The sequence below is a fragment of the Telmatherina bonti genome (genome assembly GCF_933228915.1).
Source record: "Telmatherina bonti genome assembly, chromosome: 6".
Taxonomy (NCBI): domain Eukaryota; kingdom Metazoa; phylum Chordata; class Actinopteri; order Atheriniformes; family Telmatherinidae; genus Telmatherina; species Telmatherina bonti.
In genome coordinates, this window is record NC_136624.1 from 35132168 (window position 1) to 35148333 (window position 16166).

At 36.7% G+C, this 16166-nt stretch overlaps 3 protein-coding genes across 3 annotated transcripts; 1 reads left to right on the forward strand and 2 right to left on the reverse strand.

The window, feature by feature from the left end:
• Window positions 1-102: 102 nt before the first annotated feature.
• Window positions 103-1460, reverse strand: spcs1 (signal peptidase complex subunit 1). Its single transcript, XM_079242493.1, has 4 exons — window positions 1332-1460; window positions 820-879; window positions 652-738; window positions 103-481 (listed from the first exon to the last, which is right to left on the reverse strand). The coding sequence occupies exons 1-4, from the start codon at window positions 1365-1367 to the stop codon at window positions 356-358; spliced, it is 309 nt and encodes a 102-aa protein (XP_079098619.1). The 5' UTR covers window positions 1368-1460; the 3' UTR covers window positions 103-355.
• Window positions 1461-1834: 374 nt separating this feature from the next.
• glt8d1 (glycosyltransferase 8 domain containing 1) lies at window positions 1835-5862 on the forward strand. Its single transcript, XM_079242899.1, has 9 exons — window positions 1835-2159; window positions 2352-2450; window positions 3109-3319; window positions 3442-3559; window positions 3636-3720; window positions 3817-3929; window positions 4012-4178; window positions 4362-4474; window positions 4781-5862. Exons 1-9 carry the CDS (start codon window positions 2144-2146, stop codon window positions 4957-4959), a joined length of 1101 nt encoding a protein of 366 aa, XP_079099025.1. The 5' UTR covers window positions 1835-2143; the 3' UTR covers window positions 4960-5862.
• On the reverse strand, window positions 5857-10807 carry gnl3 (G protein nucleolar 3). The gene is made up of 15 exons (XM_079242898.1): window positions 10724-10807; window positions 10461-10519; window positions 10144-10284; window positions 9856-9975; window positions 9698-9766; window positions 9481-9616; window positions 9293-9381; window positions 8794-8944; window positions 8531-8618; window positions 7716-7896; window positions 7442-7584; window positions 7064-7200; window positions 6715-6872; window positions 6448-6523; window positions 5857-6374 (listed from the first exon to the last, which is right to left on the reverse strand). Exons 1-15 carry the CDS (start codon window positions 10734-10736, stop codon window positions 6274-6276), a joined length of 1662 nt encoding a protein of 553 aa, XP_079099024.1. The 5' UTR covers window positions 10737-10807; the 3' UTR covers window positions 5857-6273.
• Window positions 10808-16166: the final 5359 nt, after the last annotated feature.

Genomic DNA, 16166 nt, shown 5'->3' on the forward strand with positions numbered 1-16166 from the left:
TAGATATTAACATTTACACTTTTCACATCTATTTTATGTAAGATTGAGAACCACAATAAAATATTTTAATTCCAAATAAAGAGGTAATGTAAATGACTGCAAATTCACATTTATTCTACACATTGCTTATTGTCAGGTTCTTTGCAGAATGGAAAAAATATAGACAGTGACTAAACGAAACAGTGACTTTATAAAACAAAGGCAGGATCAGATGTTTATTATTTGAAACATATTTCTGTATCTTCAGACTACCATTTTCTTCCCATGTGCCTCTAATTTGAGATGACAGACAGTTGAAAATTAGTCCCATATAAAAAAAGATGCATTCACAGGTAGACAGGGGATGGTTGCCAAGTTATTTGTGCTTCTTCTTCTTGAGGTTTTCCTGAGGTTTTTGGCTGGACTCCCCACTGCTCTCTGGTACAACTGGCTGCCACGACAGAGGATTCCTTCTGTACATAGGCCACGGAGGCAGGGTCAGCTAAAATAAAGGATAAAATTGTGAACTTCTTAGGGTTTATGGTCATTCTTGTAAATTAAAACCACAAAGGAATCGACATTGTCTTTGATTGTTATTTGATGTTACATGCTGATTTATAATACACCTAAAAAAAAAAAAAAAAAAAAAAAAAAGGACTAGAAATAACTTACCACACAAGACACTGCAAAACCAGCCAATACTATGTACACTGTCCACCCAAACTGCTCAATGATCAGACCATACACAAATCCAATCACCTGGAAAGAAAATGATTTGTAAATCAGCCCAATGCACTGTTGATGGGATGTTTTGCTGATCTGCACATGTGATTTGTTTACCGCTGAGACGAGGATAATTCCTTGGAAAATCTGCTCGGCCAGTTTCTGGCCCTTATAATCCTGCAAGAGAAATTGTGGATGGGAAAAACAAAAATAAAATGTTCAAATAAAATCATCTGCATAAAGTGTAATTGGTGGGTTCATTTAAACAGTTCATGTCTTGTTAAACTGACACTTTTGAGATCATATTAATGTTTTCAACATTAATGTTTAATGATTTACTGAGGGATACTTTTAATTATTGTTTGTTGCAACCTGCTACCGTTTACAACAGAAACATAATTCAGGTCAAGATGAACAAATCTACTTCTCATAAAATAATGGCATTTCATGTAGTATTGCTCAATAGAGAAGAAAAACTTTAGCTGGCTGGATTAAGCTTTGCATGATTATTGTATGTTAGCAGCTGTTACCTGTGACCATAGCATCGATAGGCTAACGTATGATAAATCAAAGATAATTTAAATAAATTGCTTGGCGATTTCAAGATGAAAAGGGTGGTCATTTCTTACCATGTGCGTAGGAACAGATTTAAATATAGGCAGCATGTCTCCACTAGAAATAAACGCAGCAAACAAAACTATATTAGCTTCAATTAGCAAAGTGAATGCTAGTTTTAGACTTCCGGTTTGACAAAGACTCGTTTTACTAAAAAGGACCCATTTGCGCTCTTCCGTGTGCCTTTACTTTGGCACAGCAGTGTACGTTTATAGATCGATAAATGATATGTCTGTTAATTTTACATAAGAAAAATGCTTCTTCTTTGTTTTTCTTTTTTTTGTAATTGTCTCTACGAGATATTGTAATAAAGTGTGGGGGGAAAAAATGTTAAATTATAAGAATCTGGTAAACTCCAGCTATTTAAGGTTAAATTTGTTATAGTTTTTGCAGAGACCATTGACTTTCCCCCCAAAAAAGCCTAGTCGATCCAATAACGATCTGAAAGCAAGATTATGACATTTTTTTAATCAGGCGCTCTACAAACACCTATTACTACGTGCCGCCGTGATGTGGGAACAGATAAAGTTGTTGATGTTGAGTTGGCAGTTTGGCTTTAACGTGACAAAAATTTTGTCTTAAAACTTAAATAAATGCGATATTTTTTTCATTTAAGCATAGTAACACAAAGTTAAAAGCCACTGATTTGCGTTCGTGTTTATGCGGCCACCACGCAACGGAGTTTTCATTTAGACTGTCGTTTAAATAACCTGCGCCCAGTTCAAGCAAGCCAGGTTATCTTTCTTTAATTTTCCTTTTTTTTTTGTTTCGAGTAATTCTTATAATTTCTGTTAGACTTGTTAGAAGTGCCCATGAGACGATTGCCATGACACTAAGGAGAGGTAGGTGATCTTTGTTTTGTGTTTGTAACACAATGTGAGTGTCCTATCCATAATGGAAAACACAAAAGGAAATGTTGGAACAGAAACAGGCGTCATCGGCATGAACGTTGTTGGCACAACCCAAAAGATGCATGCCATTCAGAGTAACAGCTGTTGCTTCATGCATCTTATCTCTCCCCTTGTGATTCACAGTAAACGTGGTCATTTTGCTGCTCCTGGCTGTGGCCTTCTTGATCATTATTCAAAGAAATCTCCTGAGCCTCAGCGACTTATTGCACAAAGCAAACCCAGGTATATTTGTGTGTCAGAGATCTCTAGTTGTGCTCATATGTATTCAGACCCTTTCATTAAAGAAAAGGCTGAATTTACAACAGTCACTCAAATAACTGGAGACTTAAAAAAGGAATGATAACTAATAATTTGCAAAAAATTAGTAATATAAGACATTGTTTTTTCATTTAATTGAGTTGAAGAAACAAACAAACAAACAAATTGGTCCTGGGCAAATTACAGCACTTTTCTGTTGAACAGTGGGAGAAAATACCTGTCAACAGGTGCAGAAGTCTGACTGAGAGGAACAGAAAACACCGGACTATTGATCAACAAAATATTAGTTTATGAGTGATGTAATATGTAATAAATTATCTTATTTGTTTGCTTTAAAAAAAAAAAATCTATTGAACCAGAATTAGAAAATAATGTGGTGATTTTCATAAAAATGTTTTATTTATTATTACTTTAGTCAATTTCAGCTTATTTTACAGGCAGCTGTTTTTCTTCCTTGTTTAATGAAAGGGTATGAATTAATATGAGCACAACTGTAACTGTGCTCACATTCAGGGTGCACGTTATTCCCCAAGTGTAATGTAGTCGTGGAAATATTATCACACCAATTTGAATGCATTTAAATGGCGCTAAAATGTTTACTGTTGAATGTGTTACTATTCAGACGCTGGACTGATTCTTCCCTTTGAGGCTGAGTTGTCTCCAGATCTTAAGCGAGAGTCTGGTCGTAAAGGAGAGGAAATCCCTGTGCTCATCACTGCTGCAGAGGATAGACTTGGTGCTGTGGTTGCTGCCATGAACAGTGTCTACCAGAATAGTAAAGCTAATGTGGTCTTCACCATTGTAACACTGAATGACACAGCTGATCATCTAAAGTAAGAATGTTAAACAGTCTTTTGTAGAGGATTAACCTTGGCATCACATTGCATCAAACACACGATAGCTTTAAGTATTTGCTTTAAGTTGGCTAACGTAACTTTCTGTATTTTACCAACAGGGTGTGGCTGAGCGAGACACACTTAAAAAATGTCAAACATAAGATAGTTATTTTCAGGTCCGAACTTCTCAAAGGGAAGATACTGAAAGATTCTCAGGCGGCAGAGTCTACAAAACCAGTAAGAGAAATGAGTTTAATTAAACCACATAAGATTGACTAAGCTGGTAATTTGGCTTCATTAGTGTATTTCTCAGTTGACTTTTGCCAGGTTTTATCTGCCTTTGTTCATACCGGATGCAGAGAAGGCCATCTACTTGGATGATGATATCATAGTGCAAGGTAAAAAAGCCACTGTATTAGAAGCCATACAAAATCTGCTTCATAGCATTTTCTAGGAAGTACGCTGAAGCATATGCCTGTTCTTTTGGATCTCAGGGGACATTCAAGAACTTTATGGAACCAACCTCAAACCAGGTCATGCAGCTGCCTTCTCTGATGACTGTGACTCTGCTTCTGCTAAAGGTATCATTCGAGGGGCTGGAAACCAGGTGGGTATCTCATGCAAGAACTGTTGTCAGTATTATAAAATATATAGTGCTGCTTGATAACATCAGACATATTTTTGTTTAGAATAACTATATAGGTTTCTTGGACTTCAAGAAAGATACTATAAAGAAACTAGGGATGAGGGCCAACACGTGCTCTTTCAACCCAGGGGTTATTATTGCTAACCTAACTGAATGGAAGAACCAAAACATCACCCAACAGCTGGAGGACTGGATGGAGCTTAACACTCAGTAAGTTAACTACACAACACACAAATATCACAATGAATCCAATAGAAGTCACTCTGCACAACTAAATGAGAAATTGGATCAATTCCAGCTGATTGTTCTTTAAACAATGCCTGAAAATACAACCGTAAAATCTAAATTAAACAATGTTTTCATTAAGCAACATGTTTTTTTTTCTCTCCTCAGGGAGGATCTGTACAGTAAAACACTTGCAGAAAGCATCACTACTCCACCACTCCTCATTGCTTTTTACAAACGTCACTCCTCCATAGATCCTTTGTGGCATGTGAGACACCTTGGTGAGTTCCAGGTCATTCATGTTAAAAAAAAAACAACTAAAGCTGAACATTTTATAAAAATACATTTACCCTACAGAAGTTGCAGTACTGTGCTGAAAAAATCCCTAAGAATTTGCTTTAGAAATCTGCAGATCTTCTGAAAGGAATTACTCAACATTTCACCATCCTTCCATCACAGCTGTCCTATAATAGTTTTTAACTACTGCTGCAGGATATATAAATTAAGGACTGAACAAAAATGTTTTTGAATGACATTTAATAATAAAACCCTCTCATAAATTAATCTTTTTTTAATTTTTATTTCAGGCTCTACAGGTGCCGGAAGCCGCTATTCCTCCCAGTTTGTGAAAGCTGCTAAACTGTTACATTGGAATGGACATTATAAGCCCTGGGGGAGAACATCCTCTTTTTCTGATGTGTGGGACAGGTGGTTTGTTCCTGACCCCACAGGAAAGTTTCATCCTGTGCGAAGACACACAGACTGAAACATGGGTTTCATGAACCTTTGGACTGGCCCAGTCCCAGCTGGAGCACAAAGTGGCTTCTTACATCTCAGGGACTAAGGCCTTTCTTTTGCTTCGTTTTTGTGTCTTCTGTACATGTGGCCTTCTGACTCTGACATTACCTTGGACATTGATTTGAAATCTTAACCCAAAGAATATTGTGTCCCTGATATGTTAAGTTATTGAAATCAACATTTGACATTTGATTTTAATTCTTGTCTTCATGTTTTATCAAACATGTGTATGTTACATATGTCAGAGTGCCAACATCTACAATTTAAGCCAGCATAACAATTATGGCCTAATTACATGGTTACAGGCTGCTAAATATTTTAACCTTTTTGTAATTTGATTAGTTAGTTGAGCTACAGGAGTGTAGCCATCCCAGTTTAAATGTCCACACTACCCACTGATCAGTCCAGTTCAGATGATCACATTAAAGTGATGGTGCTTTTTAATGGTTCAATACCCACTGTGGAAAAAGTTTATTTGCTGCACATACAAGTTCTGACCCTTGTTTTGGTAGTGTTGTATCATTTTCTTGTTGGTTAACCACTCTAAATTGCTTTCCCATAAACTCGGGAGCTTTGCTACAACAAACTGCAACTAAATCATTGGTGCCTTTCAGTATTTGTACAAGACTGTATGCAGCCCACTAACCTAACTTTTGCAGAAACTAAACACATTTGCTATTCAGACCATTATCCAAACTTTTATATTATAATAAAAAGCAAATACCACGCTGTTCTAAATGTGTTCAAAAAAATAAAAATCTGTATATCTTGCAATTCTTTTTTTTTTTCCCCTTTACTCATTTCTGGAAATGGAACCATGATTCAACCAAGAAAATGCAGCAAACAGCCACAATTTGTACTTTTAATACATTTACAGGTTATTGTATATACAGTATTCTGCGTTTATTACAAGTGACCTCCAAATGTTTACAACTGGAAATCTTACATGGAAAAGATGGCAACTGGATATGTAAAATCACACAAGTTCTTAACATGGTCTATTTTCTGGAGTTATCTGTCCCAGACAAAATAAATGTAAGGACATCTCCACCAACAATATAGTTCATTCAGTAAAATCCAGATGTGGTGACATTCCACTTTTCTTCTGCTTCAAGTGGAAAAAAAGCTTGTTGAGTTAGTCTGACATCAGTCACACAGCAGGATAAACATATGGTCAAAAGCATCTTGAAAGTGACCATCAGTATTTTTGTGTCTTATATCCAGGTCAGAACATCCATCAAACTACATGAGTTCAGGCATTAGCTCAGCATGAAGGGAAAGCTCATTTAAAATCTGTGTTGAAGTCATAGGCATCATCTGTCTTCACTGTGGACAGGCTGTAGTCAACGGAAACAGACTCAAACTGCACTCTGCTGTTTTTCTCTGAAAGGAGAGCAAAAAGTTTAAAACCCGTGACAGGTATGCAACTGAACAATGGATGTTTTAAAAGAATTACTTTTAAGTGATGTCTTCTGAGGTTCTGGGTTCTCCAACTCCTCTGCTTCATTTGAGTCCACAGGATTTAGTTCAGGCTACAAGAAGAGCAGATGTTTATAGCCATTTAAATATCGCCACTTCCTCATGATACAAAAAGAAGAAAAATCCAGTTGGCAGGATCAGAGTTGGATTAGAAGTCTTCATGAACAATTCAAGACTTGCATTTTTGTCCTCATTTCCACAAAAGTAAACTGTACATCTTTGACAGTTGTCTATCTGCAGTTACCTCATCATTCTCATCGTTCTCATCGTTTAGCTCCGTCTCTCCCTCTGAGGCTGCGGTGCCGGGCTTTTCTTCAGGTATGTCATCCACGCTGAGCAGACCTTCTGTTGGACCCCCCGAGGTGAGGCTGATGCTACTGGCCTTGTTTGGAAATTTAACACCTATGAAGGGAAATAATTCCAGCCACACTAAAGTCAATCTATTGGGTCAAAAGAACCGAAGCCACTGGAGGCCATAGAGATCCTCCTCCTGTGTCAGGGCAGTCAACATTGCATAAGAACAAGTAAATATTGCAACAAAAGATTATGTGCTTCACCTGCATCTACTGCAACAGCTAAAATATAACTGGTACCTTTGAGAGTTTCCTCATTTCCTGCCCTCACTATGTGCAGATCCCAGTCCTTGCGCATCTCATCAACCACAGTGTCAGCCATGTAGCTGGGGAGGCAGTGGCTCCCTGGTACTTTACAGTGGTAGCTCAGTTTGTTTCTGAAAAGAGACCAAACAGACAGACGGAGACAAACAGAGGTCAGTGTTTATACTTGAACCGTTTACCCAGTGCTTACATGGTTTCATGCAGCTTGTCATACTGCTGGATCAGAGTTGGATCAAATGTCCTCACAGTGAAATCAGAAAATCTTTTTGTCTTCATTTCCACAGATGTGCTGCATCTGCTCACCATGCATAAACATTAAAAAAAAAAAAAAAAACAAAAAAAAAAAAAACTCACCCAGTCCAGTCAGCAAGGAAAGTAGTGGTTGCCATTTCCGTGTTGGGAGCACCACCTTTCTGCAGATAACCACGCTTTTTAGCCAGCAGGGTCAAAAACTCCAGAGAATTTCTGTAGTCTGGGATGTTGTACTGAAGCATAATCTGGGGGGGGGAGAAATAAAAAAAAAAAGGGGGGGGGGGGGGGGGGGGGGGGGGGGTAGTCACTTCCTAGAGCCACACAATCTATTAAGTCTTTCTCAACAAATCTTGCCTATGTTGGCATCTCTTTGTACCTGGGTCTTATCACACTGCTCTAGCAGAGTGTTTACGGCTTCCAGGACACCCTCATCATGACCCTCCTCCACCTGCAGGCTCCTCAACACCAATGAGGATGGCGGATTGGATGGTGATGCCACAACTCCTGGGCTATCTATTACCTTTATATTCTTCAAGATGTGCACCTGCTGCATGGACCTGATAGGCAAAAAAAAAAAAAAAAAAGATTACATTTAGTCATGCCAATATTGAACATGAGGTAAAGAGAATTTGCCAACATTTAACATATATACTTATAGGTACAACATTGAGAACACTAACAGGTAAAATGAATAACATGGCTAATCTTGACAGTGCAATGGTCTGATGGAAAATTCTTCATTCTTGCTTTAAAATAAATTTTACTCCGACATATGGCAACAGAAACTCGTATAGTGGCTGCCTTCTCAAGCAGAACACCCGTGTGTGTTCCAAAACTAAAAGTGCTAAAAGAACACAAGAGTTTGAGCTGTTCAATTAATCTCCTCAAACACCAGATACTAATTTATGGCAAGTAATGGATCCAGTGGGAAGCAAGTTAAATAAATTCTATATATTAAAAACCATTCCACAATCAGCAAGATCAACACCATCTACTGTTAAAATTCTAGTTTCAGTCACACCAGGATGCCCCCAGACGATCTGTGCACACCGTGATCGACCAGAACTCATTTGATATCAGGAGAGTTTGTCAAAATGTTGTGATTGGTTGGTAATTTATGTTAATTTCTACTTGTGATTGAAATCTCATGGGATGTTGATCAAAGATGGAAACATTTTTTTTGTCACTTACTTTGTGAGGCCCCTTTTAATACCAACATGGCAGGCCTGCATTCCCTTCATGCTGTTGATGAGGCTGCTCTTCCCGACATTAGGAAACCCTGTGGATCACATAATGTGGAAAAGATTCATATAAAAGCCATGTACTGAAAGCAGCAAGACATTATATATCTATACCTAAGAGTTTTGATAATTAAAAAAAAGAAAAATTCAAGACAACTTCCATGGAAAGTTAAAAAGTAAAAATGTGCATTAATATTTTAACGCTGTCCTTACCAACTATGCCCACTTTTAGCGCAGGTTCACTCTGTGTCTTTGCTGCATATCTTGTGAGCAGCTCAGTAAGACAACTGCTTCCAAAACAGGCTGCACCCCTTGATTTGTCCAGGATGTCATTGGAAGCTACGATTCTGCTCTTTTTGGCTTGCTGATAAAAAAATAAAAAAAACACACAAACAAGATTACACTTAAAAAAAAAACCTAAAACACGTTTAGGATTTAATGGGTAAAGCTTTTTTGCCACAGTTAATGCTTACTTCTATGTAAATGATCCACAAACACAGATATCAGCTCCATGTATGCCAGAGTGACTTAATCATGTGATTTGTTAGTTATTCTTGGAGGGAAAAACCAGTTACAACAGCACAACAGAAGCTGTTCAACCTTCTCAATCCTCCACATCATTACAGAAATACAACTACATGAAAGTTGTCTAAAGGTGACAAGCTGAAGAATGCGCTTTCAATTCTATGACGTATTAAAATGGACCACTTACCTGGAGTTGTGTTGCTTTGAAAGCCACGACTGGAAATTCTTTTTGTAAACGCTCTATCCACTTTTCAGCATTTTCCTTAGGTACCAGATCTACAAGACAAAACAGGATAAGTTCAGGCAAAATAAGAAAATTTACTTAAGACGTGCTTTATTCATTTTTCACTTTTGCAGCATGTCATTTGTAATTACCAATTTTGTTTAAAACCAAAAGTAATTTTTTGTTGCCTCCTCGCTGCAACACAGCCTCCTCCAACTGTGGACACCTGCATCCCAACGGATCCCGAGCATCGAGCACTTCTACTACTACATCAGATGCATCAAGTACCTGTACAAAAACCCACAAGACAGAGCGAGTAATCCTTTTACTCTTGTTTAACTAAAATAACTCCAATTGTATTGTTTTTACCTTATTTAGTTCAGCACAAAGGAACTGTTTAGAGCCCTTGTTTGGGGCAGTGCGTTTCTCTGCGTTTTCCTACGAAAACAAATTACAAATACGGTCTTTAGCAGTTTCAAAAATAAAAAAAATAAAAAAATAAAAAGAGTGGAGAGTTTCTCTTTTACCTTGCGAGTCTTCTTTGCCTCAGGTTCTGTTTCTTTATTTGCAGCCTCTTTTTCTTTCTTCCTTTTCTGGGCTCGCTCTTCCCGTCTAGCTTCTTTCCTTTTTTCCCTTTCTTCCTCAATCTAAGAATTACATTTGACAGAAGTTCCACGTTGAAAAACAGCCAGCTAGTGATTATACCACTGTAGACCCCTACATCACATAGCTGTTTGTCTTATACATCTCAGGTGAGGAAAAGTGTCTAGTCAGTCTGGATTAATTTTTTTTTTTTTAAATAAATAGTTACAAACCTGTATCCTCCTCTGCTCTGCCTCTCTCAGGACTTCCTCCTTGAAAGGAGCACTGCTGGGCACTCCAAGGTCCTTCTTGACACGCTTGCTCACTCCTTTCTTCTTTGCCTCTTTTCTTAGTTTTCTGTGATGCTCCCGAACCTAAGTACAGATAGCCAAAATGTAAATGCATTTAATTTGGATAAGGTATTGGTCAAATTATGTATGAAACTGAAACAAGCCACTCTTCATACAAGACGAACTGTCCATGAAAAACATTTATCAGCAAATCTAGCTTTGAACTAAGAATTACGTTGCAAACAGATCAAACTACTTACCTTTTTCTGTATTTTATAACGTTTGGAACAACTGAGCCGCTTACTTGCTTTCTTTAACTCTGAAATAGAAAAAAATAAAATAAAACAGTTAAACGCTGCGAGAAAAGTTAGCTTAGAGACGCTATAACTAACTCAGCAGTCTGTGTTGTTAACGAAGGCTGCTTCTGACGAAGCTAACAGCAAGGTGGACCATGTTATTTCACACGTATTCTTTAATTTTTATTTATTTTTCCATGCTCGTATCTTTATGTAACTGTACTTACTAGGTCGTTTCATGATGAAGCGATGAGGCTGCCAATGTGACTAAAATGCTGTCGCACGTGGAATTGTGGAAAAAAAAAGAAAAAAGATCGAGTTACTTCCGCTTCCGACTGCGAGTGGGTAATATGACGCCACCTGCTGACTGGGAGGATAACTATTATTTATATATAATATAACTATTATATAACTATTATTTATATAATAATAATAATAATAATAATAATAATAATAATAATAATAATAATAATAATAATAAATTGGATACAATTTTTGAATAAATAAATATTCAATGCGGCTGGGAATCAGTTCTCTTTTTAAACCTGGCTGGAGCAGAGCTAAAAGGAGAGATATAAAGAGACGAGAATTAAAAGTGTTTAAATATATATATATATATATATATATATATATATATATATATATATATATATATATATATATATATATATATATATATATATATAAATTGTATCCAATTTATATATATATATATATATATATATATATATATATATATATATATATATATATATATATATATATATATATATATATATATATATATATATATATAGCATCATGTGAACATAATTCAATAAATATACTACCCAAGTCAAGATGTCATCTAAAAATTAATTTATATATATATATATATAATTTATATATAAAAATATAAATATATAATTTATATATAAATATATATATTACACACACACACACACACACATATATATATATATATATATATATATATATATATATATATATATATATATATATATATATATATATATATATATATGTATATATATATATATATATATATATATATATATATATATATGTATATTACACACACACACACACACACACACACACACACACACACACACATATATATATAAATATATATATATATATATATATATATATATATATATATATATATATATATATATATATATATATATATATATATATATATATATATATATATATGTGTGTGGGTGGGTGTGTGTGTGTGTGTGTGTGTGTGTGTGTAATTTGCACCAGCTGGAAATTTAGCATCATGTGAACATAATTCAATAAATATACTACCCAAGTCAAGATGTCATCTAAAAATTAATTTAAGATAAAAATTAAGAGAAGACAAAGAAGAGAGCAGAGATTATTTCGTATTATCATGCAAATGTAAGGATTGTAAGGATGACGGTTAGAGTTATTAATCCCATACTTATGAAAAACCATTTAAGCCTGATTGAACTGAGCAAAATATTAGATCTCCCAAAAACACTAAAAAATCTTTTATTGTCTGATGAAACCAAGTTTGAGCAAACAATATGAACAAAGTATTAACAGTGCAGCCTGGTGGTGGCAGCATCATGCTTGGATGCTCCTTGTCTTCACATGGTGGGGAAAATCTCATTGGGGCCACAAAGAATGCTGTGCATGGACTGTACTATGGAAATTTGAGCGATCACTTTTACAAGGAAGCATAGAAAAATCTTGCTGGGCCTGACTTGAATTTGACAGGAAACTTTCTAAAAAAAAAGACTGAAAATAAATTGAGTCAGTACACTTAGAAAGCTGATGTAAGTTTTGGATTGTTTCTTTCTCCCTCAGAGCTGCTTCTAATCTGGTTGCTCAAACTTTAAAAATGAGGTGGGAAAAGTTTGGATATATTTATTAATTCTTTCATAACAAAAATCATCATTTCAAAATGGGCATTCACTGTTTTAAGACTCCATAGGTCAAACATTTTACTTTATAATCCTCTTAGACAATCTGCTATATCTTACATGAGTCAGCCAACTTACCTTGCCAATATTTTTCCAAGTGAATTATGTTTATAAAGTCCAGCCAGTCATCTATGCTTTCCCTTTTTCTATTAACCAGTTATCAGTATACTTGACTGTTAAACTGAGTATTTCGTGGTTGCTGATATTTCCACACCACTTTTCTCAAGCAACCCGTTCTTAGAATCACATTTTCAAGCTTAATTAATTATGATAATATAAATCAGTTACTTGAAGCTTCTTCTGCATGTTGATATGTATAACATCTAAATAAAAATCTGCCTTCTGTCAAAAATGTGACACTGAAGGCTTTGCACTCTAATGGTTGGATATTCACAGACCACTCTGGATTATATGTACAATCTAAATAGGGAGGGCTGGTATATCCAAGACAACGCTCCAGTTGTTTCTTTCATCCTCGTCAGACACAACAATTACTATAACTTCAATTTAGTGGACATGTGGGGTCTCAAAAGGTTTGGTTCTGATGTCATTACATATGGTTCCACTAACTCCTTCAATTGCATCAGTTAAATCGAACTTTATTAACTTTATCTTATGTAACATAGTAGCTGCTATTAAAAGATTTTCTTTACTTTCCTTCATATCAGTCCTTTCATAGAAACATTCAACGACTACTTAGTACATATATTTTCTACTAAAAATTTGAAGCCTTACGTCGTTCCTCTTTTCAAGTGTTTTTCAGTTATGAAATAGTCTAAAAAATCAAAATCTTCACCACTAGCCTGACATTTGGAAATTATAGATCAGATTTATTCTTCGTTGCATCTTTCAGCAACTCCAATGAATTTGAAATGCTGCAGCTAGGCTGCCAGCAAAACCCTAGATCGGCATCATTCCAGTTATTACCCCCCCCCCACCCCCCATAACTAGGTTTCAGTCGCATGAAGAATTATTTCAATATAAAGCCTCTTACATGCACTGCCTTGCCTGGTCTGATGGCCGCACGGAGAGGAGACACACTGAGCCTTTATTCAAGAGATTGGCTCCTCTGATCATCTGATCAAAGCCTTTTATTTGCTCAACATATCCCATTTACACCCCACCCCAATGCTTTTGTATGTATGAACAATATATACCTTCTACTTAAGACTAATTTATATGCACTAGATAGATAGATAGATAGATAGATAGATAGATAGATAGATAGATAGATAGATAGATAGATAGATAGATAGATAGATAGATAGATAGATAGATAGATAGATAGATAGATAGATAGATAGATAGATAGATAGATTCGGAACTGATACATTTTTAAAAGTTTGATAAAAAAAAAACGCTTCAAGTCATTGAGATATTTTAGGATGACACAATGCTGTGTCTCATGAAACTTTGTCAGTCAGCTTGAGCATGGAAAACAAAACAAACAAGCAAACAACATAAGATAGAAGATAAGCTCCCTCTACTACTGTTTGTTACATATGTTACACCTTCTTTTCTGCTTAGCTCAGTCACTAATGTGTGTGTGTATGTTTTTTTCTATAGGTTATTTATAAATTTTTGTTTGTTTGTTCAAAATATACCAAGTTGAGCTGGCCACTATTAATGTTCTTGCAACCCTGCTGATAGATTTGTTTTGATTTTGCAGGCTAAAGGATGCTCTGTTCTTCTCTGACTGCATAGCGTGGGTCCTCAGCTGCAGCTTTCAAATGCAAATGTCACACTGGGAATCAACTCCAGACCTTTTACTTGCTTAATTGATGAAGAAATAATGAAGGAAAAACTCACACCTGTTCATGAAGCAGCTTGTCCTATTAGATTTTAGCTACTGAAGAAGACAGTGCTACATATCAAAGACATGTGATTCCTAAACCATCAAATTAATGAAGAGTCTGCCCTTTAAAACAGACATTCACAACACATCTGAACTTAAAAGTATTTCACAGGAAGAAAAATATTTCACCATCGCTTTTGTTTTCGTTTTGCTTTGTTTGGTGATGACTGCTGATAGAAAAACACAAAACTCCCTCCAAGACAAACACACTTGACAGTATCGCTGTTGAGCTCAGACACAACTTTGCAACTGATCAAATTGGAAGATATATCACAGTGTTACAGTTTGTGGCTACATGACGTTCCCATCTGCTATCAATGGGAGCAGCCACAGTAGGAATGTCAAGCAAGCTTGTTTTGCTGTATTATCTCTGATTCAGTCATTTATTTCATCTGACCTCTGATCACACAGCGCAGATCTACACTTGCACACATATAATAACTGCACTGTGAATAATAATGCAAATTATTGCATTTCAAAAGGTGCTTTTATGTACTGACACAGGCAACGGGTCACCAGGGGTTTGGAGGGCTTTGAGCTGATCTGAAAGGGTGTCAGAAAGAAGCTCAAAACAGCACAAGATGGTATGAATCACTGTGTGATAAAGACATACAAGGAAATTGCCTTCAAACAGGAAGTGTAACACAAAAATAAAATGGACCACAAAAAGTGGATGCTCAACAAATAATTAACACTAGAAACTACAAAAGGACACGAAACAGCTACATATTTATGACGAAAATAACTATAAACAGACACAAAACAATATACTCAAAGACAAAGCTGGATTATCCGCTGAACATTATGGGCCCAGGCCCAGGGGCCCCAGTCCACTTGGGGCCCATGTGAGGTCCATGTAGGAAATATACCAGCAGTTTGGACATAAAACAAAATGTACATAAAAGCCAGATAGTTGCACCACAGTGTCTAGTGTGTTGCTATTGGTACCATTGGCTGAGAGATGTTAGAAATGTCGTTTCATTCACAATGTTCACAATGTTGTGGTGAGGAAGGGGGCCCCTGGAACACTCTGGGCCCAGGGGCCTGTGCACTTTTAATACGGCCCTGCTCAAAGAGATGACAAACGATTAGAAGTTAGTCTGTATCTGGATGCTAAACAACCAGGAAGAGTCATTTATCAGTAGCTAAAAGAAAATGATCGGATGTTTGTGGTGGTTTTTGAGTGACGTTCTTGTTTTCATAAAGAGAGACTGGAGGGTGTGTGTATGGAAACGCTGTTTCATCATTTTTCCATGCAACCAGGATGCCCCTGTCAGCACCATCACATTCAGAACCAGCAGCAGCTGTGGGACTGTCAGACACGTCTGCAAGGACTTTAACATGGTCGCAGCAACACACTTCCAAGTCTGTCATCCCTAGGCTGCGGAGGTCTGACCACAAAGCGAGGCAGAGATGCTTCACCTGGGCTCCTCAGCTCGCGCTCTGATTGGTCCGCTGGTCGCCCTGCCCTGAGGTGACGTCAGGAGGAGCGCTGCTGGTGAGGTTGCCTCCTGCTTCCAGTACAGATTGGGAGAGAGCTCTGCGAGGGACAGACGGACATTGGACCTGACTGACAGCACGTTTTTCAGGTGAGGTGCCCCGCTGCTGCGCTGTCGTGACCCAAACTTTACGTACAACTCCGCGACACAAACCACAAACTGGGGTTACCTGTCGTGGTTTTGACAGCTTCTTTCTTTTTCCTCCAACAAGCGACATTTATTACATTGTAAGGTCAGCTTTCGTTACCAGGCTGCGATATATGTGAGCAGGGCTGTAAAATAACGCGTTAATAAATGTTGGCGGAAGATTTGAGGAGTTTAAACGTGAAACATTTCAGAGAAACGACAGAGGAGC